This window comes from Haemorhous mexicanus, chromosome 4 (assembly GCF_027477595.1).
Source record: "Haemorhous mexicanus isolate bHaeMex1 chromosome 4, bHaeMex1.pri, whole genome shotgun sequence".
Classification (NCBI taxonomy): Eukaryota; Metazoa; Chordata; class Aves; order Passeriformes; family Fringillidae; genus Haemorhous; species Haemorhous mexicanus.
Window position 1 is genome coordinate 3,858,490 of NC_082344.1, and position 21,886 is coordinate 3,880,375.

General features: G+C 42.5%; 1 protein-coding gene across 2 annotated transcripts in view; it reads left to right on the forward strand.

The window, feature by feature from the left end:
- METTL14 (methyltransferase 14, N6-adenosine-methyltransferase subunit) overlaps positions 1-21,152 on the forward strand; it is a 39,844-nt gene extending 18,692 nt beyond the window's left edge. For both annotated transcript variants that reach the window (XM_059843680.1, XM_059843679.1), the window contains 11 exons: positions 3,484-3,904; positions 4,026-4,114; positions 4,853-4,940; positions 9,057-9,137; positions 9,510-9,597; positions 12,566-12,656; positions 14,103-14,244; positions 15,536-15,628; positions 16,331-16,447; positions 18,637-18,847; positions 19,672-21,152. In XM_059843680.1, the coding sequence (XP_059699663.1) occupies positions 3,839-3,904; positions 4,026-4,114; positions 4,853-4,940; positions 9,057-9,137; positions 9,510-9,597; positions 12,566-12,656; positions 14,103-14,244; positions 15,536-15,628; positions 16,331-16,447; positions 18,637-18,847; positions 19,672-19,985 (1,380 nt within the window). In that variant the 5' untranslated portion in view covers positions 3,484-3,838 and the 3' untranslated portion in view covers positions 19,986-21,152. The remainder of the gene's footprint in view (positions 1-3,483; positions 3,905-4,025; positions 4,115-4,852; positions 4,941-9,056; positions 9,138-9,509; positions 9,598-12,565; positions 12,657-14,102; positions 14,245-15,535; positions 15,629-16,330; positions 16,448-18,636; positions 18,848-19,671) is intronic.
- The last annotated feature ends 734 nt before the right edge of the window (positions 21,153-21,886 follow it).

Below are 21,886 nucleotides of genomic sequence, written 5' to 3' on the forward strand. Positions count from 1 at the left end.
TAATTTTATTGTATTGTGTGAAAACATAAGGAAAGCAGGAAAGTGAACATAATATTTTCTGATCTCGGTGCTTGTAGAGTTAAATCTGTAAGTTGGTGAGCACTGAGATACATAGAAATACGGCTCTCTGTTATTCAAAGCATTACCAATTCCCACTTGAATGCTTCGGTTTGTAACAGTAAAGCCAGGAGATGTTTTGAGATGTCATTAGAGCTGTACTGCCCTTGAGTGGATCAAATTCAGCTCAGTGGTAGAACAAATAACAACACTGAATTGTATAATCACTAGAGATTTACTCCTGCCTCACTAAGGGGGCAGTGTCTAAGTGAAAAGGAGTCAATACAAGGCTAGATGCAATGCAAGCTGCACTCCACCCTCTCTTCCCGTGCTGTATTTTAAGGTATATACACAGACATTTCTGTTGAAAAGCATTCTCTGAATGTGGTGAGAAGCCTATTGCCTGGTCTCCAAATAAAGTGGGACTGGAGGGAAGAAATGTAAAAAGGCAAAGTCTTATCTTTTGCAATACAAATTAACACACACTGAGTTTGTAGAGTAGAATAAATAGATCAGACTGTTATGTGGTCCATCTGCCTGAGTACCTCAGGGCAGACCAAAAGTTAAAGGCTTTTGTTAAGGACATTGTCCAAACACCTCTAAAACACTGACAGGTTGCCTGGGGCATTGATCCCCTCTCCAGGGAGCCTGCTCAGTGTTTGACCACCCTCTCCTAAAGAAATGCTTCCTAATGTCAAGTCTGAACAGCTGTAAACAGGATATCTTGAATTAAGAATATAGACTATAATTTTGGTAGTTTGTGACATTTCAAGAACAAAACATATTAATCAGAAGAATTTTTAAGAAATTATTACTATTCCCAGCAGTTAAACAAATCCAATGCAAGGTCTTAAAACCCTCTCTTGACCCATCCACATTTTTCAGGTAAACAAAGTTCTGTTCAAAAAGCTTCTCTAATTCTGCTCCAGTCCTGCTGGTTGTCTTTCAGCCATGTTGGACACTGTTGGATACTGAAAAAAGTTTAGTTCAGGCCATTAAATTATTTTCTTCCATGCTGGGGAATTATAAATATTTTATCATTTTTTAAACTTTTGTGTGCAAGTTACTTATTCTTGCTGACAAAGTAGAATGAAATATGATGCCATCCAAAAGCAAAGGAGCTACAGAATGTCTTTGAAATTTCCTGTCAATGGTCACATCCAGGTATGATCAGTGGGTGCAGGGGCAGCAGCTCCAACATCAAGGCTCTATGTCTATCACAAAGCACATGTCCGAGGCTGGGTCAAGTGGCAGTGCAACTTGATCTAGGTGAAGTGGGAAATCGCAGCACATGCCAGGCAAATTATCCACAGCCAGTGGCAGACTGTTTATGAAGGCTCTGCTTTGGCTGGATGCTTGTGGGCTTACTAAGGACAGCCAGTACCAGCTTGATAGACACTCTGCTGCTACTTAGTTCCTTCCAATAGATTTTTTAAACTAAATTGGAGCTGCTACCATGAGCTTGTGCAGATTCATGGGTGTGGTGTTTGTGCAATAGGCTCATTAAACGGGGACACAGCCTAAGGCAGGGGTACAAAATCAAGCAGTGTTGGGACACTGTCACTTGTTCAAAATAGGCTCCAATACTGAGGCAATAATTTATAAAGACATTGCTAAAGAGGTAGATCTAGGTACTTCATTGAAAGCACAGGGGAAAGGGACATTAAATAAGAGTATGATGTTAGTCCATGCTAACATCTCTTTTTCTATTATAAAAGGTTCTTATATTTTATGTTTTTCTAATCATCCTTTTTGAGTTAAGAGACAAACTTTCTCATTTCATCTATTTGATCCATTTGGTGCTTTTAGTTTATTAATTTATTTAGCATCTAATAGGGCACAAAGTAGTTTGAGTTTTGTGATGTGAAGAACAATTAAAATGAGAGAACAGTGCTAAATTAAGCCATTTGTGTCTAATTTTGTGTAACTTCTACAATAATTTCTACTGACACAAAATAAGTAGCAGTTTTTGCTAAATGGAGTAGTCTAGACTTGAATATATGTCACACAATTCCCAAATGGGTACAAAATTGTGTCATCATTTTTTAGTGTTTTATAAATACTTTATAATGCTGCAAAGGGTTAGCCAGAGAATATCTGCTTATTGCACAACCACCTGATGTTGGAAGTAGGTACAAGTAGGCTGGAGGGGACAGTATTTGAATTCAAAATTATCACAACAATAGAAATAACTAAAAAGATTGAATGTGTGTCAGAAAAGAGAAGTGAAAGGTAATGTACTCAGGGATAATCAGTTAAATAAAAATAGGATGTGGAAACAGTTGGCTTCATAAACATGAAGAAAAAAATCTGGATAATGGATCAGAGTTGATGGCAGTTCCACCATTAGACTAGTGAGAATTCTGATACTTACCTTAAGTGACCACAGCATGCACAGAGAAGCAGAAAGGTATGGAGCATTCTGCAAAAATACAACTTTTTTTTTCTTGTGAAAGAGTGCATGTATACAGCAAAACATCTTCATAGCCATTAATGTTTGTAAAGATCAGCTCATCTTAGCAACCAGTTCTAAAAATGGAGTGCAGGCTCCCACAAACCTCCTCAGATCACATCCAGGAGGAAGTGATTTTGTTACTGTGCAGAGGCTTGTACTGTATTCATTACAGCCAACAATATCAAAGCAGGGTACAGTAGCACGAGACAGCTACTGAGCATTTCTTTCCCCATAACATCTCCATAGATAGGACAGTATAACTAGTAATGTATTCCTTAAGGAAATTAAAAAACCAACCTTTGGTATTGTAGAGTTTTAACATTTCAAAAGCCCCCTCATATTTCTAGGATATTGTATCACTGAGAAATGTGATAGCTGCAAATGGTTTCTTTTTGTATTAGTCGGGGTTTCTTTCATTTCCTTGTCTTCATGCATCTTTCTGTTTTCAGTGTGACCATGTGACTTGCATAACGTCATTGTCATGTATGCAGTATGAAAAAAAGGAGAATATTCACGCATTCAAAAAAAGGAGAATAACATCTTGTATCACTAAGTGTGTCATTATCTGGCACTCAGACCCCAGCCGAGGAACAGCATGCTGGGTGTAGCACCGACCTGAGTGTCACTTCGCAGCTCTTGCTGCCCACATCACTGGCTGTGGCAATTACGGGAAGAATTGGTCCGTGTCAGGAGAGCAAATATCAGCATCAATTATAACTGTGGGATAATTTGTAATGTTTCTTTATTCTTTTGTTAAGTTTTGTGAGACAGTAGGGACTAACATTTACTGCAGGCCTTTATTTCCATCTTTACTCTTCCCTGCATTCTGAATAGTTCTCAGAAAGTCAGCATGAAATAAGGGTTAGATACATTTCTAGACAGATAGTACAGAGGAGAGGGGAGACAGGAGGAAGCAGGAAAAACACCAAAAATGACATGAAAAGAGTTTCAAAGATTCTCTTCCCTCATAGCGGAAGTTTCTAAAGGATCAGAAGATGAAGCAAAGCATGAAGGTTAACCTACGAATAACCACGCTGGATATTGGAATTGGATATAGAGGACGTACATTAGAAAAACCGAGCAGGTGCTTAAGTGGTCACAGCTGTGACACGGCCTGAGCCGGGTGTCGCCTCAGGGGTGCTCCGTGCACTGCAGCGGCTGAGCGAACGTGAACTCGACATCTACACCTGAACATCGCCAGCACCCCACGGAAACCGGCGGTGCGTTGGCACCGGGACTTCCCCGCGGGCATTGCTCGGCACGGAAGTGACGCGCGGGCGGGAAGTGACGGCGGCGGGAGCGCGGCGGCGCGGGGCCGGTGCGGCCATGAACAGCCGCCTGCAGGAGATCCGCGAGCGGCAGAAGCTCCGCCGCCAGCTCCTGGCGCAGCAGGTACGGCCGGGAGCAGCCGAGGCACCGGGGGCTGCGGGGGCGAGGGCCCGGGGCGGCCCGCGGGCCCCGTGCGGGCCGGGACTGGGGTGGCCGCGGCGTGACTTTGTTTCCCGCTGTGCAGCTGGGGGCCGAGAACGCGGACAGCATCGGCGCCGTGCTCAACAGCAAGGATGAGCAGCGGGAGATCGCGGAAACCAGGGAGACCTGCAGGTGGGTGTCGGAGGGCGGTGGCTGTGCAAAACTGGGGGCTCGATAGGAGAACAGGCCCGGCAGGTGCCATGAGATTGCACTCGGTAAAAGGAAATTCAGTAATTAGTCAGATCAGAGCCGCGACTAAGGCGAGTAGAGTCTAGTTATTCCCTTCTAGGAGCAGATTGGAAATGCAGGCTGACTTTTGTTTCTGGTGTGAAAAAGCTACTGTGTAAGAAAACGGAGATCTGAATTTAGAAGGGGCCGTCTGCTTGGGTCCCAGAGCCTTCATGCGTTTGCTAAGCACAGTTCAGGGCAGTTCAGTTTGAAAGTTCTCATGAAACTACGGCTATGTCTAGACAGAGCATCTAGTGCTTATCAATTCTTACATGTGTGTGAACAGGCTTAATTTTGTAGACAAACTGCTTTGGGGTAAAACAAGCTGTACCTTTTAGACCAGAAAAACAAGAAATGGAAGGGAATGATCTTAATTTTGTAGATATACTGCATTGGTTAAAATAAACTGTACTTTTGAGAGCATAAAAATAAGAAAGGCAAGGGAATTACTCTTTTCAAGAGTTCTATTCTTAGTAAGTTGTGCTGAACTCAAATATACTGAGAGAGGAATAGCTTTTCATGTATGATGTTTTGAAATAGTTTCAAATTTGCAACATGCAGACAAGGCATATTATCAAAGATTCCTGAACACTTTTCTTTGGAGACAGAAACTTTCTTATGAGGATTTTTGGCTCTTCATAGGGCTGCTTATGATACTTCTGCACCAAATGCAAAACGTAAATATCCAGATGAGGGAGAAGCTGATGAGGAAGAGATTGAAGAATATAAGGTAAGAGAAAGAGGAAGAAGTTACTTTTCTTTGGTGTTGTGTCCGTGAGGTACTTAGAAAATTCGTGTGTATATTAAAATAAATGTGATGTGTATACATGCTTTAATATGTATGTTTCCCCAGTGGCATCTCCCTTGATGCCTTCTACTGCAGAAGTGTAAGAGAGGGGACATAGATGCTGTGTGCTTCACCTCAGGTGTGACCTTGGTGCACAGTCACCAAACCCCAGTGTGTGGAGGCTTAGTTAGTGCTGCTCCTAGGAGGAGGCAGGCCTAGGAGTAAGTGCCCACAGGGAACAGCACTGAGCCACGGCTGGCTGTGGGACAAAGCAGTAAAATGTGCGTGTGCTTGGGGAAACACAGAAACAATCTTGACCAGAGTTTGATTGTGTCAAAAGAAAAGTTGTGCAGTTAGCAGCAGGCACAGGCAATGGGATGAGACAAGGGAGGCTGAGAGTGTCTTCTGGCCCTTCTGTGCAGTGCCAAGGAATGCAGTTGTGGATGAGTGGAAGAAACAAGGGATCCTAAGGGAATTGGAAGTAAGAGGCTTGGCTTGGGATGTTCTTTTAAGTGTCCAAAATGTCCAGGAAGAGTTAGGTTAAAAAAGACAAACCAAAATGCCTCCATGGTCATTGAAGTGTCAAACTCTCATGCCTTTCACTTTTCAAATGCTCATCCCAAAGCTATGTGCCAGCTTTCTCCTCATGTGATGTTTTGGCCAAGATAAAAGATAGAAAGAGCTTAAACAAAGGCATGATTATGATACAGCTGTCTTTATGATTTGGTTTGGGATCTGGTTGCAGCATATGTCCTCCTCCCTTTTTCTGTGTCCTAATAACCTTGTTTCTGTGGTTAAATCAAATCAATGTCAGTCTATTTATGAAATAGTTCAGTGTCTGCTATTCTCTTGGATGAAATCGTAATTTTTTAAATACAAAGCCTTCATCATGTTAAATTGTGTTCAGGTTTGTAAATCTTCCTGTAATAATGTCTATCTTTTATGCTACTAAACCAAAAAGTTAATGTATGATAGGATGGGTTTTGATGGTTGATGTTGAAAGTCTCTCTGTGAAGGAACAGACATTATTTTTAACATGATAAGTGTTAGTCTGTATATCCTGTTGAGTAAGGAAATTGTCACCATGAGGTAGACTGGTGTTTGTGAACCAGTGTTTTTATTCTTGCATTAGTGATCAGTTAATATCAATTAATTTTACTTCTTCTCAAAGTACTTCTTCACATGGTTAAAGAACTAAATTTTTATTACCTATAAAGTATATGTGGACAAGTTACTTGGGTTGGCAAAGTATGTGAATCTTATCATTAAGATTTTCTTAATCATTGTGGAGAAGACTTACCCTGAGGTGAGCTGTAACCATTTGCAAGTGGCCAGACTTTTTCTATATCGTTGAAATGGAAGAATATTTTAATAACAGTAGCTCAGACAAAATTCAGTCTAGCAGATGAACAGGCTTAAGAAACTTGAAACCCCAGGGTAGAACATCTGTTGTGGAGTCATCAGCTGTTTGCTGCAGCCATTGCTAATTCCCTATTGGCAAGGAGATAAGAAGAGTAAAATTCCCTCTGCATTTTCCTGGGCTCTCTGAGCCTGCTTAAATTTAGTCTTCTAATGTGAACTCGTACAAAAACCTGGATCCTTAAGGTGTCAAGCCCTATTGTATTGTGTTTAATGCAACTTAGACAAAAGCAATAATAGACTTAACTAGAACTGTTGTGGACGAGTTTTGCAAGTTTGCCAGTTCTGTTCAGAAAATCAGAGATACTTCTGATGTGAAGGGACTTGTGTCTATACCCCTGACTTGCAGTGTTGGGTTCTAAGTGATGGGATCAGGTAAGTCTTCTGAAATGATTTAAAACTTTTGTGCCCTGACTTCACATTTGGTGGAAATGAATGTACCCTCAAAGCTGTGTGGGAGCAGTTTCTAAGATAAAAGGTGAAGTATTTTACTTTACTCAGCCATGAAGGAACATCTGATGCAAAAAAAAAAAAAAAAAGGAAAAAGAAAAAAAGCAATGGGTTTAAATTTTGGTGGACTTTTTTTAATTTCTGTGTGTCTATTTTTTGGCTTTTCTGTAGAATAAGTGTGAATTTATAGTGGTGGTTCTTCATAAGGCTCAGGCTGATGTGAGGACAAAGGGCAGCACTGACTTCAGTCTGGTCTTGAAGCCTGGCTCTGCCTTGCCAGCCTTGAGAGGTGGGTGATAGGGAAGAGATGCACAATTGGAAAAATGAATAATGGATATTTTCAAGTCAGAAGTTGAGTTGTGGTTTTGGAGAGCTCCTAAAATACTCCTTTCTTGTGGAATTGTAACTGTTGTCCCAGGGTTAGGTGAGCTCCCTGATCTGTACTTGGAGGTGAGATAGAATGGGATTAGAGTCTGCTGCCACTGAGGCTTTTCACCACCCTCTGGGAGCTGTGAGTGCTGCTCCACCTGTTGCCTTGCCCGGGTGATTTGACTCCATTGTTTGAACCTGAATGAGTGTCTGGTGTGTGGAGTACAAAACCACTTGTGGTTCTGTTTTGCTGTCTGCCAGCCTAATTTGAGACTGCCCTGTTCTACTTTGTCGGTGCAGGCAGAGGCCTGCGGGCTTGGGATGCTTCCATGCCATTGTTGTGGAGGCTGAAGAAAGCTTACTTGGTTGAATCATGGATTCCATGTATCTCCAGTCATTTGAAACAAGCTATGTTTGAATATTGTGGGGCCTTTCTGTTTCCCTAACTCAGCAACTCTCTAGCAGATGCCTTGGAAAACCCGGATAATTAATGTACAGGAGCCTAGTATCTTGTGTTACTGCTGGTGTCATTCTGTCTCTGCTGTGACTGTGTCCTTTCCCTTTGCAAGTTGGTGGTGTGGGCTTTTGGTTGTGGCCACAAGACTCTTTAAACCAATTACAAAGGCACCAAGAGAACTGGGATCACTTGGGTATCTAACTGGTACTTGTCATCAAAAGGGCAGGACTGAGAGAAAGATGAAAGAGGGAAACAGGTGTAACTTATGGTGGCATAAGCAGTTTTTAGTAAAACTCAAGCTTTCAGCTTTCTTTTTGGACTGAATAACAATGCTGCTACTTGTCTGTACATTTCTTTTCCTTGCAAACACTCTTGCTGTTTCTCATTGTAATCTTTTTTTTTTTTGATGTGGTTAGACAAGCAAAAAGACTGTGTATCTCTAAGTTCATCACCTGAATAGGGAAGGGGAAGCTGTGACCTGTTTATCACATCAAGCCTACAGAAATCGGTCCAAAGCTCCACCTTGGAAATAACAGAAGCTTACTTGAAGATTTCAACATTTAGAGGGATCAAAATTGGGAGGGACAACACTTAATTTTTTATTCTGCATTCAGACAGCTTATGTAGCATAGGGGAAATACAGCTGCAATGATATGGCAAATGTTATCAGTTTAGTAGTTCTTAAGTTGTACTTCTGTGTTCTATAAATCTATATACTGGGTTGATCCAGCATCAGCGGGAAGGCAGAAAGTGATGTGAAGTGAGTCTCTCTTGAGTTTCTGTTCTCTCTGACTTCTGTGTTGGATGTTCAGAGTACATCGGTGTAACAGACCTCTGAGTCCTAGAAATCTGTTGAATGAAGAGTTAGTGGCTCTCTAGATAGTTTTAATGTAAATTCTGGGGCTATAGAAGAGAAATGTTAAAGTTACATTTAAGGGCAGTCCAGGTGCAATACTGACTTGTACCATGAGCTGTTTCTTCAAAGTGTGGACTTGGCTAAGGCTAGGAAATAAGAGATGACTGTGTGGATATCAATGCTCAGAAGTTCTGCTGCAGAATAATATCAACAAAATATATACTTTCAGTCCAAAGAATAAAAGTTTTATGGGACAAAAATGTAGAGCACCGTCTGTGGCTGCAAGTGAAGGGGTTCTTACTTTTTTCTTTCATAAGCCTTTCCCAGTAACACGCCTTGTTAGTGAGAGAGGTGCAGACATTTTGGGGAATAGGTAATTTTTTTTCCCCACTCAAACAGTGGAGCTGTTTGTAGACAGTCCATTTCTCCTTATGATCTGCTTGTTAAGGAAAGGACAGAAACAGCTTGATCTTGTGTGCACACTTGTAATACCTGCTTTATTTCCAAGGATGAAGTAGAGCTGCAGCAAGATGAAGAAAACCTGCCCTATGAAGAAGAGATTTACAAAGATTCCAGTACCTTTCTTAAGGTGAGCTGCTTTTGCAATTGGAAGTGTAGTCAGAGCTGGCCTAGTTGTCTTAAACTGTTTCTGCAACTGATGGGATCTGAAATACAGCTTTAGAGGCTGGAGTCGTGGCTTGGAACTCACAGGTTCAGAGGTTGTCTGTGACAGATCTGACGGTAACTGGTGTTTGCATCACTCTGAGGCACCTCGCAATGGGCTCCAGGAATGGTGGGCCTGGTTTGGAGCTAAAAGGATGGTCTTGACCAGTGGAAACTATAAGGGCATGTTGAAAAGATAATCTGCTCCTTTCTCATTTATCAGACTAACACATACAATGTGTCTGTGTATGTCCAGTTATCTCCTGTTGCTCTTGCTGAACTTCTTCCTATTCTCCAGGGCACTCAGAGCTTAAATCCACACAACGATTACTGCCAGCACTTTGTGGATACAGGACACAGACCCCAGAACTTCATCAGAGACGTTGGTATGTCACAGCCAGGAACTGTTTAAGATGACTAATTTGATTCAATAGCACTTCTTTTTCTTCCCCTTTTGTAATTCCTTACAGTTTCTGAGAACTGTAGATACACAAACTCTTGCTAGTTTTTTTGTCTTAGTGTGTGTACATATCAGTATTGGCATCTGCATGAATGGTTTCATTTTCAGTTACTTAGGAGGTCATTTTTGCCAAGACTGTTCTTACCCTTGGTTTTACTTGAAAATATTTCACCAGGAAGATTTTTTTTTCCAACCTAAGCTATTTTGATTCCAGAAAGTAGATGAGTTTAATGAGGAGATCTTGAAACCTCTGGCAATTTACAGTTCAGCTGTGTACTGGGCTGTATTGCCTCTTAAGCATGTAAAGTATGGGAAATAATGACATTTAAATCAGGAAGCAATATGGATAATATTTCTCAGCTAAATTAGGTAACTGCTGACAGCTCGTTAGAATGCCCAGGTGTAGAGGGCGTTGCTTTTCAAGGTTACGTGTATCCAGAGATAGCTTACTACTGAAATGATGCTGCACTGGGCCTCAACTTAAACTTGCTAAAACTAAGGCACGGTTTGGTCCTGTTTCCCAGAATAGGTGTCTGGCATTTGGTGTCTAAAAGGAGCAGGACATCTCCCTCTGCAGTTTTATGCAACAGTTCTCTGTATTTTATCAAGTGTAAGATTGCCAAGGCAAAAAAACAAGGGGGTTTTCTTTTTAAATGGCAGCCCAAAGAGGTTTGATTTGCCTCCAGAGACTTTTACTTTACTCTTTTCTATATTTTGTGTATTGTTCTGTGGAACATATCTGGATGTTTTTAAGAAAAATGGGCTGTTTTGACTCAATTGGATCTTTATGTCAAAAGCCCTTGGCCTTCACAGTTATGTACTTGAGGCAGTTCTGCACTCTTCTTGAAAATGAGCACGGAGAAACAGCAGCCCCCGTTGTGTACCATGACTGCTGTGTAACAGATGGGGAAGGGACAGGACAGACAGACAGGTGTTGGTGTGGAGATGAACAGGGAAGGGACGGGACAGACAGACAGGTGTTGGTGTGGAGATGAACAGGGAAGGGACGGGACAGACAGACAGGTGTTGGTGTGGAGATGAACAGGGAAGGGACGGGACAGACAGACAGGTGTTGGTGTGGAGATGAACAGGGAAGGGAAGGGACAGGACAGACAGGCAGGTGTTGGTGTGGAGATGAACAGGGAAGGGACGGGACAGACAGGCAGGTGTTGGTGTGGAGATGAACAGGGAAGGGACGGGACAGACAGGCAGGTGTTGGTGTGGAGATGAACAGGGAAGGGATGGGACAGGACAGACAGGCAGGTGTTGGTGTGGAGATGAACAGGGAAGGGAAGGGACAGGACAGACAGGCAGGTGTTGGTGTGGAGATGAACAGGGAAGGGAAGGGACAGGACAGACAGGCAGGTGTTGGTGTGGAGATGAACAGGGAAGGGATGGGACAGACAGGCAGGTGTTGGTGTGGAGATGAACAGGGAAGGGAAGGGACAGGACAGACAGACAGGTGTTGGTGTGGAGATGAACAGGCACGGGACGGGACAGGACAGACAGGCAGGTGTTGGTGTGGAGATGAACACAGCAGCAGGGCCAGAGCCTTTAACAGGGCTGAGCTGTGTCGAGCTGTACATTGGTGAGCACATGTTTTCTACACCATGAGGACAACTCTGCTGAGGTGCTACGTGTTAGTGCACGTGGCCCAAAGAAAAACAAGTGGTTCTAAGAGAACATCCGGCTGTATCCTTTTGATGTTGCTGTTGGAAACGAGGGAGAGACCCGTGAGTCTGGGTTTGGTTAGTTTGAGGGTTTTTGATTGAAAATTATTTTGCGTCTATTGCTTAGCTGTTGCTGCCCAGGGGAATTGGACTAACAAGGGCTGGAAGCAGCACAGTGGTGGAAATCGGGAGAACACAGCAGTGGCTTTAAACTGTTACATATGTAAGGAAGAGGATGAAAGTAACTTTTGAGTGTTTCATGCGCAAGTGGCAAGAGATAATAAAGGTTAGGTACTGAGAACTTCACTTTTATCATTGCATTCCCAGGATTGGGACTTAAGAAGTTTGAATTAAAATAAGGAGAGAGGTGAAGGGTTTGTGGGTTTGGGTGAAGTTTTCCCCCCCCCAGTTTATTAGTACCATTCCAAGTTGTACTTTTAAATGAACGTGAAGCTGAAGCCTTTTAAGTAACTCCTACTTAAGCTGAAGTGATACTGCTTGGGAAGCAGGAATGGCACCCTGTTGGTTTATGCTGAACCTGCTGCTGGCAGTAGCAAACTCATTGTCTATAAGGGAGAATGAAATATACTTCAAAGTATGTTTTCCTTTTTACAACATTTGCTGCAAAAGATCTAATGAGGGTTCTCTCCTTTGCATTCTGTGCACATGAAAGGTTAGAAAATTGACATCATAAAGCTAAATGTAGGAGCGTGTGTTTGGATCTTCATGACTGCCACCACAGCACCAAATCTCAGTGTGAGGGTTGCCTCAGGGAACCAGCCGCACCCCAGGTGCCACTTTGGAAACAGTTGTCAAAGACTACACAGACTATGCTGTGAATTAATGTTAATTAGATCCTAAGAGAAATTTATGGATGGGGAAAACCAAAATAACTTCTTTCATCATCCTGGCACTTTCAGTTTAAATGAAAGGTTGTTTCCTTATGGTAACAGGAGTTGTGAATTCCTGATCTGCTGTAGCGTTCCAGAGAAGATCAGAGCATAGGCACTGCATCAGTTACAGCCCTGATTAGCTGGGTGAGGGCAGGAGGCTTTTGTCAAGCACTGAACGAAAAACTGATCTAAAGGGTTTGCTTTGTTCTAACAAAAATTAAAATGAGGCTAAGTATTAACATTTGGACCTATTCAGAATACTGGACAATGCTTAATTGATAGAGATTTACTCTGTTAAGTAGTTGTTAACTTCATGTTTTCTTCTTCTTAGGGTTAGCAGATAGGTTTGAAGAATATCCAAAACTTAGAGAGCTCATCAGATTGAAGGATGAGCTGATATCTAAATCTAACACTCCTCCCATGTAAGTGTTCTTGTGGAAAATGCCTTTCTTCTCCAGACCTGTTTGAAGTTAGCTGTCTGCTTTGCAAATCTCTATCTTCAGCACCTGCTTAGAATTTACATTTTCTCTTTCTGTTTGTGTATACAAATGAATCAATTGAAGCATAGAAGAATAAGATCACTCTGGTGTTGTTAGTTTAATCTAGATGTTTAATACAGAGTATAAACCAGACATTCTTTCCAGTTTGTGATTATTTATAGTCTCTAAAGCTTTGATTTTTTTAAGACCAAATTGTCAACTGGTATGGCTGAAGGCTTTAATTTGGGAACTAAGAGAATATCATGTGGTGGTGAATTTCACGTTATCATGTGGTTTATGATAACAAGAAGAGCTTTAAAAAAACTGCCTCTTAATATAATCTTAGCTTTTCTTGTAGCAGCTGGTTTTTGTATAGTGTTCAGCTATTATCTCAGTGTCCATAAATCACATGTTATTTTGGAGTTGAAGACAAAAATGTTTAGGCTGACTGAAAGTCATTTGTCCTTGTTTTTGCTGAATGTCAGGCAAAAAGATGTCAGACATCTCTGAACTTTACCTTCTGCTTGTCATGTGCAGTAGTCTTGATGTGTACCACAAAAATCTGCCTTATTTAATGATAGTCACATAAAACCCTGTGAAATAGTTGTCTCAACAACTGAGTGCAAACTGCAAACTCAGCCTGCACTTTTAAGCTAGGCATGTGTTACAAAAGGGAGAAAACCAGTAATCCAGTGCTGCCTTCTGACAACACCAAGTACACATGGAATCTTTTCCACACACTTTTTGGGAAGGGGAAGGTGGTGGTCTATTGATCAGCTTTACTAAAATCAAAGGAATTTAGGGGAGGGCAGTGTAATTTTTTGACAGTGATAGAGCACTGAGTGGTGTGCAGGTGTGAAGGAGAGTCATAAGAGTGTGTGTGAGCATGTGTTTAATAGAATCAGTGGGGGGGGATTCTGCTTGGTATAGGAATAGAGAAATACAGGTATACTACATAAAAAGTAACAATGTTTCCAGTATTTAGAATCTTTGGAATAATTCTGAAAATATGCCACTTTCCTAGTTAGCCAGGCAGGGAGTGTTGCTTCTGAAATGTTTATTATTGTAGTCCATGGGTGTACAGAAAGTGCAGTGAGTCTGCACTAGGTATTGTTGTGCAGTCTGCACAGGCATCTGTTTCCTCTTTGCTACGTTAGAAGCCTAAAAACTGTTTATTAAAGACTACTTAAACCCCACAATGCAATAGCATCCAGCCTCGATTAAGTGAGGATGTGTGATGGATCTCCTCTGGATTTAGAGCATTTGAGGTGTACAAGCCACCCAGGAGACCCTGCTCTTAACTGGCTGCACAGAAGTGCTGTGTGGAGTGTAGTTCTCAGGCCACTGTTGCACCTTGTCTGATGCAGTCGGCATCTTCTGTTTAAACAGGTATTTGCAAGCAGACTTGGAAGCCTTTGATATTAGGGAACTGAAGTCCAAATTTGATGTGATTCTCCTGGAGCCACCACTGGAAGAATATTACCGAGAGACTGGCATTACTGCCAATGAAAAATGCTGGACCTGGGATGATGTAAGTACCTGTTTTGCTGTGAAGAACATCTCATACATTTGTTTAAGCAAATAGTTTCAGGGTTTAATGTAGTAAATAAAACTTTTTGTTCTCTCTGAGCTGGGCTGAAAACTTGAACTTAGTCATAATGGGTTTCCTCTCTGCCCTTACCTTCACTGAGCTTTCTCTTTGATTTTTGGCTGTTGAAATACTGAATGTCCTGAAATGAAAAGATTCCCTTGTTTCTTGAAATTCTTGAGATTATTAGGGCATGGTTTTTAACCTGCTGGTGCAGATTAGTTTGCTTTACTGGCATTCCTCCATTCTCCAAGTATTGACTGGGTAGGAAATTTTGATGGTCAAACCAGTAATAACCCCTAGAAACTTAACAAAATAGATAAACCTCGCTTGTGGAAGTCTTTCTCTTGTATTTATTCAAAAATGGTGCCCACCGGTGCTGCCCAGGGAAAAAACATTCCATCCTAACAGAAGAACTAGAGTGTGGGAGGCAGGACTCATCTTCCTAGTGTGGAGTTAAATCCTCCTAGAATGGCTCCTACTGCTTATTTTTCCTCACAGTGGCATTGAATGAAGCTTGATTTGATGTGTTAGCAAGTTAGAGATGAATCCTTTCAGCTTGTGATGACTAACAGATGCTTTGCATCCGAAGTTCTTTCATCTTGAATGTTATTCATCTGCCATTGTTGAACCACTGTTCTCATAAACTCTGGCTGCTTTTCCTGAAAGTGAAAATGGAGAGAATGTCTTTCCTATTTAGTGATAGGAATTAAGCTGAGATTTGTAGAACATCTTCATAACCTTTATGTAAGTACTTACAGAGAGGAAAAGAATCAGAGTACTGTTCCTTTTGTATTAAGTATTTTTGCTGACAGTGGAATGATAAAACAAAGCAGAGATTTGAGGAGGAGACCATATGGGTTGTATTGGTCTTTTAAGTGTAGAATTTCTTATACAGGTAGAATTTCTGTTTGTGATGGTTTCATCCCAGCCAGCAGCCCAGCCCCAGACAGCCACTTGCTCACTCCCCCACCAGTTGGGATCAGGGAGAGATCCCTGGAAGGGTAAAAGCTGGAAAACTCAAACCTTGAGACAGACAGTGTAATGGGAAAGCCAAAGCCATTCACACAAGCAAAGCAAAACAAGGAATTAGTTCCCTGCTTCCCTTGGGCGGCCCCCAGCTGTGCTTCCTGATAGTTTCTGTGACAATGCCTCAAGACTTGGTATTCTTCCTGATGCAACTGGTGATTTGTATTTAATTCGGAAATGCTTTTATTGCTCTTATTATTACTAGATCATGAAATTGGAAATTGAAGAAATTGCAGCCCCAAGGTCATTTGTGTTTCTGTGGTGTGGCTCGGGCGAGGGTCTGGATCTGGGCCGAGTGGTAAGATGTTGTTTTAATTCAATTTATCAGGGACAGGCTTAAGAGTTTATTTTTATCTTTGACTTTTCCCTGTATGGAATTCTCAGCCCTAACTACAGAGGGATGTTTTGTTACTGTGTTAGAGGATATGTGATTTTAAATGGCATTAACTGGTTACATACTGCAAATGTCCAGCTGAGTCATTGACTGTGTGAGGAAGCATAATTCCTTGGGGCTGTGGTTTGGCTGTATGTGTGTTGACAGAGGAGCAGGTTGCCAAGTTACAATTTTTCCACGGAAGTCTCAGTAGTTTTCTGCCAGAAATGTTCATGCTAGGAGAAGGGTCCTACTGTTTCATAAACTGGGATACAATTGTCATCTTTCTGCATGCCAGGGAAACGCTGCTCATCTTGGGGATGCTGCACTAAGAATTCCCAGTTGGGTCCTGCAGTGCTGAAACATTCTTCATTTAGTTCAAGCAGTGCTTTCCATGAGAACAATTCACAGACAGCTGTTTAAGGGCAGCCTGTGATTACTGATCTCTTTGCTTTGGCTGTTTACCGGTCTGAAGTTGGCCAGATAGACTGGGCTTGGTCATAGACAGGTTTGTAGTAGCTGGGCAGTCCTTGAAAAAGAGAAGTCAAGGGCCTAAGTGAGTGTTCAGTTCAGGTCACTTGATATTTTTATGTAGTGTGAACTTTTTTATTTGTTTGTAACATTTAGTGTCTGCGCAAATGGGGTTACAGAAGATGTGAGGACATTTGCTGGATTAAAACAAATAAGAACAACCCTGGCAAAACCAAGACTCTAGACCCCAAGGCTGTCTTCCAAAGAACCAAGGTAAAGGATTGGCTCCATCCCTCCTCTGTTTCCATTCTCTCTGTGCTGGTGACACAGCCAGTGTTGGTGACAGGCTTTGAGAAAGCCAACAGGCGGACTTCCAAGTCCTGCTCTGCAAAGTGCATTTTATGGAGCTAAACTTAGCAATAGAACTTAACTAAAGTCAATGTCAAAAGAAGTATTTTAAATCTGTAGATTTTAACTGAATCTGTTAATAAAAAACAACTATAGAAGATCAGCTATTGGTTCTAAATGCACACAAAGTGTGCACCCAGAGTTTGGACCAGAGAGAAGCCTGGGGAAACCAGAGCATCTCCTGCCTTCCTGGAGGTGATGGTATAGCACAAGTGACAGAATGGCTCAGCTTGGTTTAAACCAAACTCTTTTATTAAGATGTTTTCTGGAGGATGTGTATTGAAGGAGGTGCAGAGAAAAAACAAGTGTTCTGGTTTGTGACTCAAATGTCTGTTGATCAGAAACTTAGAGAAATGTAAATGGGACTCATAAATAATTAGTTTGGGTATACATGAGTGTAACTGGAAGTTTTACTGAGTACAGAGAGGTGATTGGCAATTTATTCATTTCAACTTGTCAGTGAACCTTGGGACTCCTTCCTCATTCTTTAATCATTCATGAGCATTAAACATCCTCAAGTCTGTCTCAAATTGGCTATTGTTAGGAGTATAAACTTCCCTTTAGGATATCTGGAATCTGACTTGCATTTACATTACTCTGAAATTTGTTTGAAAGTGTGTTGTATTAGTTATAAATATTTAAAAGTATAAATATTGTGTGTTTCTTGTGTATAGTATTGCAAATATGTGCGGTTTTCTCACGAGGGCAAGGTTAAAACTAACACAGGAGGATTTGAGGGGACTTTATGTCTTTGTTTAGCACAGAAAAATAGTTTCTGGTGTGGGGGAGTTCCTGTGTTTATCGAGCGAGAGTTGAGCTGAGGTCACTGTTTGTGATAAACACTGAAAATGGAGTGAGTTTGCTCTGACTTGTTGCAAGCTGTGTTTGCCAGTGCTTAGAGCAGCAAATGTGTTCTGTTGTGTTTGGCTGAGGCATCTTTCCTGGGATGCTCGGTGCTGTGCCACCTGTCAGAGAATCCCAGTATTTGTGAGTGACACACTGTGTGGTATGGAAGTAAAAGGTTAGGGATAGTTCTCCTAAGGACTAGACTGAAGAGGCTTGGCTTGGTGGGTGATTTGCTTAGCAGTATTCTGCCTTTCCCTTAGGTAAATTCTAGCTTCAAACCCATGTTGCATGAGTGCAATACCGTCTGCATAGATTTGACAGGTGTGATGTTGTGCCTTTCATGTTTACCTACTAACTCTGCAAACCCTTTCCAAAATTCAGGAATGATTACGTTCTCTTGTCTGCAACTGTTTCCTGAGCCATCTGGTGGCGCTTAGTGAGTCAGAGCATTTGATCCTGGGGAACATCCCTTATCCAAGATTGATATTCCCAGAAACAGAGCTCTGAAATGAGTGTGTAGGAGCCTCTTTTCATCCTGGAACAGTCCTCATTCATGGGTGCCACATCTCACTCACTCAAATTGGTCTGCAGTGTTGTAGGAGAAAGGAAGATGATGGATGTTACAGCTCAAGAACACTTGTAATGCTGATGAGCTGCCTGAGAGTGTGGTAGTGGTTGAGGGGTTTTATGCAGTGAGATCTTCTAGAAAGGAATCTGAGGGGAATTCTGAGGGTCACTTTATTAACAGAGGTACAGTATGAAAAAGTACATATTATTTCTGCTGCCTGTGTCATGACTGAAAATTTTTAAAGTTATTATATGAATAAAGCTAGGATCAGAATGCTAAGACAAGTATTAATTAATAACCATTCCTTGCTCTTGCCATCACGTTTTTCTCTTTTGCCTTGTGGAGACTTCTCAGCCTTTCCAGCCTAAATTTCTGTAATTGAAGAAGTCCACGTAGCTGACTTCAGCCTTGATTTGAGTTTTACCACTTCATAGTGGAGTTTATCAAGCTTCATCTTAAAGTACTGCTCTGCTTTGTTCTCAGCTGGCTCCTTTCGTGGCTCGAGCTTTTCTGCTCTAGTTCTTGTTTCAGACTGTTCTCTCCTGTAAGAGTGGAATGTGCTTAGAGCTGTCCTTGCTGTCCCTTGTGCTCACGTGGCACAGCAGTAGGTGTGACAGGTGACAGCTCTGTGTGTCTGCAGGAGCACTGCCTCATGGGCATCAAGGGCACCGTGCGCCGCAGCACCGACGGAGACTTCATCCACGCCAACGTTGACATCGACCTCATCATCACTGAGGAGCCCGAAATTGGCAACATAGAGAAACCTGTGGAGATTTTTCACATCATTGAGCATTTCTGCCTCGGGCGACGGCGGCTTCACCTCTTCGGGAGAGACAGCACAATTCGACCAGGTAACTGCTCTGTTGGTTTTGATCAAACAGTAAAATTCATCTCAGGGTCCTAAAGAGGTTTCCAGATGTATGTCACGGGACAAACAGACAGCAGATCTGAAGGAAATAGTTTTTTGGTGTATGTGAAGATCTGCCAGTCACAGAAGTGTTGTTTAGAAAGTTTATGAGAACTCTCATTTCTGTAAGTTTTCCAGAAGAGACATTTTTGTTTACCAATATTTTTGCCTATCCATGTGTTTAATTCATCAGTGAGCATAACAAAATCCAGTTGAGATTCCTTTTCTCCCATATGTTTACACTTCTCAGAAAAGCAATTTCTTTTTCCAACTGATTTTCAACCCCTGTGAGCTTAGTGCTCTTGCCTGTGTCTGAAGTATCTCACAGTGGGTACTGCATCTGGCATGATGCAAAATGCAAGTACATGGATCAGGACACATCGTTCAGGTATTCCTTCAGTGCCGCTGCCAGGGGATTCTCTATGTCAGTGTCTCACGGTCAGGTTACTCCGGTAGAACTTGAGTTTTTATTGAAAACACTGTTGTGGGGTAAGGACAAGTAAGAAGAAGGGGGGGTGGGGGTTTGTGAAAGCACAGTGGGAATGTTGCCACAGCCATGTGTAATAAAACATTAAAAAAAAAAAAAAAAAAAAGAACAAGCCCTTAGAAATACCCAACTGAATCTTAACTTTGGAGCAACTCTAGAGGTGACTTTTCATTCTATTCAGTGTAGGTGAGTGTTTCTCCCTGTCAGTTGAGTGTTCTCAATTTACTGGGAGAAGTTTCACTGTGACCTTGGAGCCTGAAGTTTGTGGTTTTGTTCCCAAGGTTGGCTGACGGTGGGACCCACCCTGACCAACAGCAACTTCAACGCAGAAACGTATTCCTCGTATTTCACGGCTCCCAACTCCCACCTGACCGGCTGCACCGAGGAGATCGAGAGGCTGCGGCCCAAGTCCCCGCCGCCCAAGTCCAAGTCCGACCGGGGTGGGGGTGCTCCCAGGGGAGGAGGAAGAGGAGGGACTTCGGCAGGACGGGGAGAAAGGGGCAGGGAGAGGAACAGAACCAACTTCCGTGGTGAGCGGGGAGGCTTCAGAGGGGGCCGTGGAGGGACCCATCGAGGGGGCTTCCCCACCCGCTGAGGAGGTGACGGCTGCTTCCCCTGCCTACACCTCGTCTGGGAATCTTTCCTGTAGTCTTGTTTTTCCTACAGTGAATTCCTCTGGGGACTCAAGCTAGATGACTTTTACAGTTGTTTTTGGTGTACACCATTCCAGACAGTCGGCATTGCAGTCTGGCACAGCTCCTCACCTGGCCATGTCCTGCATGGGCAGCACTGAGCTCAGAGCAGAGAGCACCAGCCCTTCACACCAGGGGTAGGATGGAAATTACCCCTTTGCTCTCCACTTGGGAACCTTCTGAGGTGGAGACTTCTTTTTCAACTTCATTTTCTCCAAAACATGGATTCCTCCTCCGTCGTTGGAGGTTTGGGTTTAGACTGACTTGGAATAATATGATGGAGTGGGCATGAAATGCAGTTCTGAGTTGCATGGCCACAGCAGACTTGCTGTCTGTGTCTGTACTGACACTTATTTTAACTTCTCTAAAACCAAGGAGCAAATGAAATAAACAGAATTCTATTTTTTCTTATTTGGTTTAAACTTCCCAAATTATTCCTGGGAAGAGGAAAAGGTTAATTTTTAATTTGTGGTGTATATGCGGTCACCTGTCGTGTCAGTAGTGGGGAGAGTGGTAATTCTGTGCAGCTGTGTGTTGTCCTTCCTGGAAAGCACCGAGTTGTGCATTTATGTGCAGCCCAGAAACTGGGCACAGGTCTGGGCTGCTCCTTGAGTGGGGATTTTCCCCCCTGTGTGTGTCTGTAACACCACCTTGTTCCTTGGGAGGGAAGAGCAGTGTCACTGCAGAGTGGTCCCAGAGACCTCGCTGGAGGGAGGATTGCACCCGGGAGGTGATGTGAGTGTGTGATCTCTGACACAGGGAGCACTGAGGGAACGCAGTGCCGCCTTCCCTGAGGGTGTTGCACACATTTGAGCATGGCTCTTGCTGATCCAGTGCAGTGTGGAAAGTAAGTGACCCCCTTCCCTAGGTACCATCTCTGTTTTTAGCAAAACCACAACTCTGAGCTTCTTGTGCAGTTCTTGGTAGGCTGAACAAACCTGGCTTTTGATGTCTCACGGTCTTAGGTGTGGGTTTTGGAAAACTGGCATTTAAGTCTGAATGTTTCTCCTGAAGTCCAGCTTTTAAATAACTGTCTTTTAAAGTATGGATTATTAAACATGTTTATCAAAGCTGATGTTTAAATATCTTTGTTAACATTTTGTGTGTTTGTTGTCCTTGAGGTTTTGGAATTGCTAAGTGGTTTCCCCTGTGCTGTTGTAGACAGGAACTGTTCTTTTGATTTTGAAGATTTTGGTGGGCTGGGGAACTCCTCCCTGGCTTTGGTCATGTTTAGCAGGGGATTGCCGTAGTGCCAATGGAAACTGCCTGTTGTTTACAGCTTGTTTCTTCCTCTGCCATATGCTCATATCTGTAGAGTGACTGGATTTGGGGAGTTTTAAAGTTGATGCTAAAGCTGAGGGGAGTTATAAAGTTGATGGTCATTGGTGAAGTCTGCCACAGGCTATATGGAACACACCTGAGAGAAGGTAAATGCACTAATGGGGAGACTTTTTTGGTGATTTTTGCCATAATTATGTTGTTATTTGAAAAGTAAAGTCATTTTACCTTAGGACCACTGCTTTTGTGCCAGGGAAAAATATTTTCTTGCTTTTCAGTTAGTAGAAAATGTTAACTTCCAATTCCCCCTTTTAATTACATGCCCAATACGGGTAGTTCAGTGAATGAGCTGCTCTTAACATAGACTGAGGCTAAAAGGAAGAGGAGAGTCAGAAACTGAAGTGCTTCTGTATTAGTTTACGGTGCTGCTCAAGACTTCACTGACTGAGGAAAGTCGTGGCAGGTGATGGAATTTTCTTGGTTGTTCCCATCAAAGCAGAAATAGCTCAATAACTGTAAGGAAAAA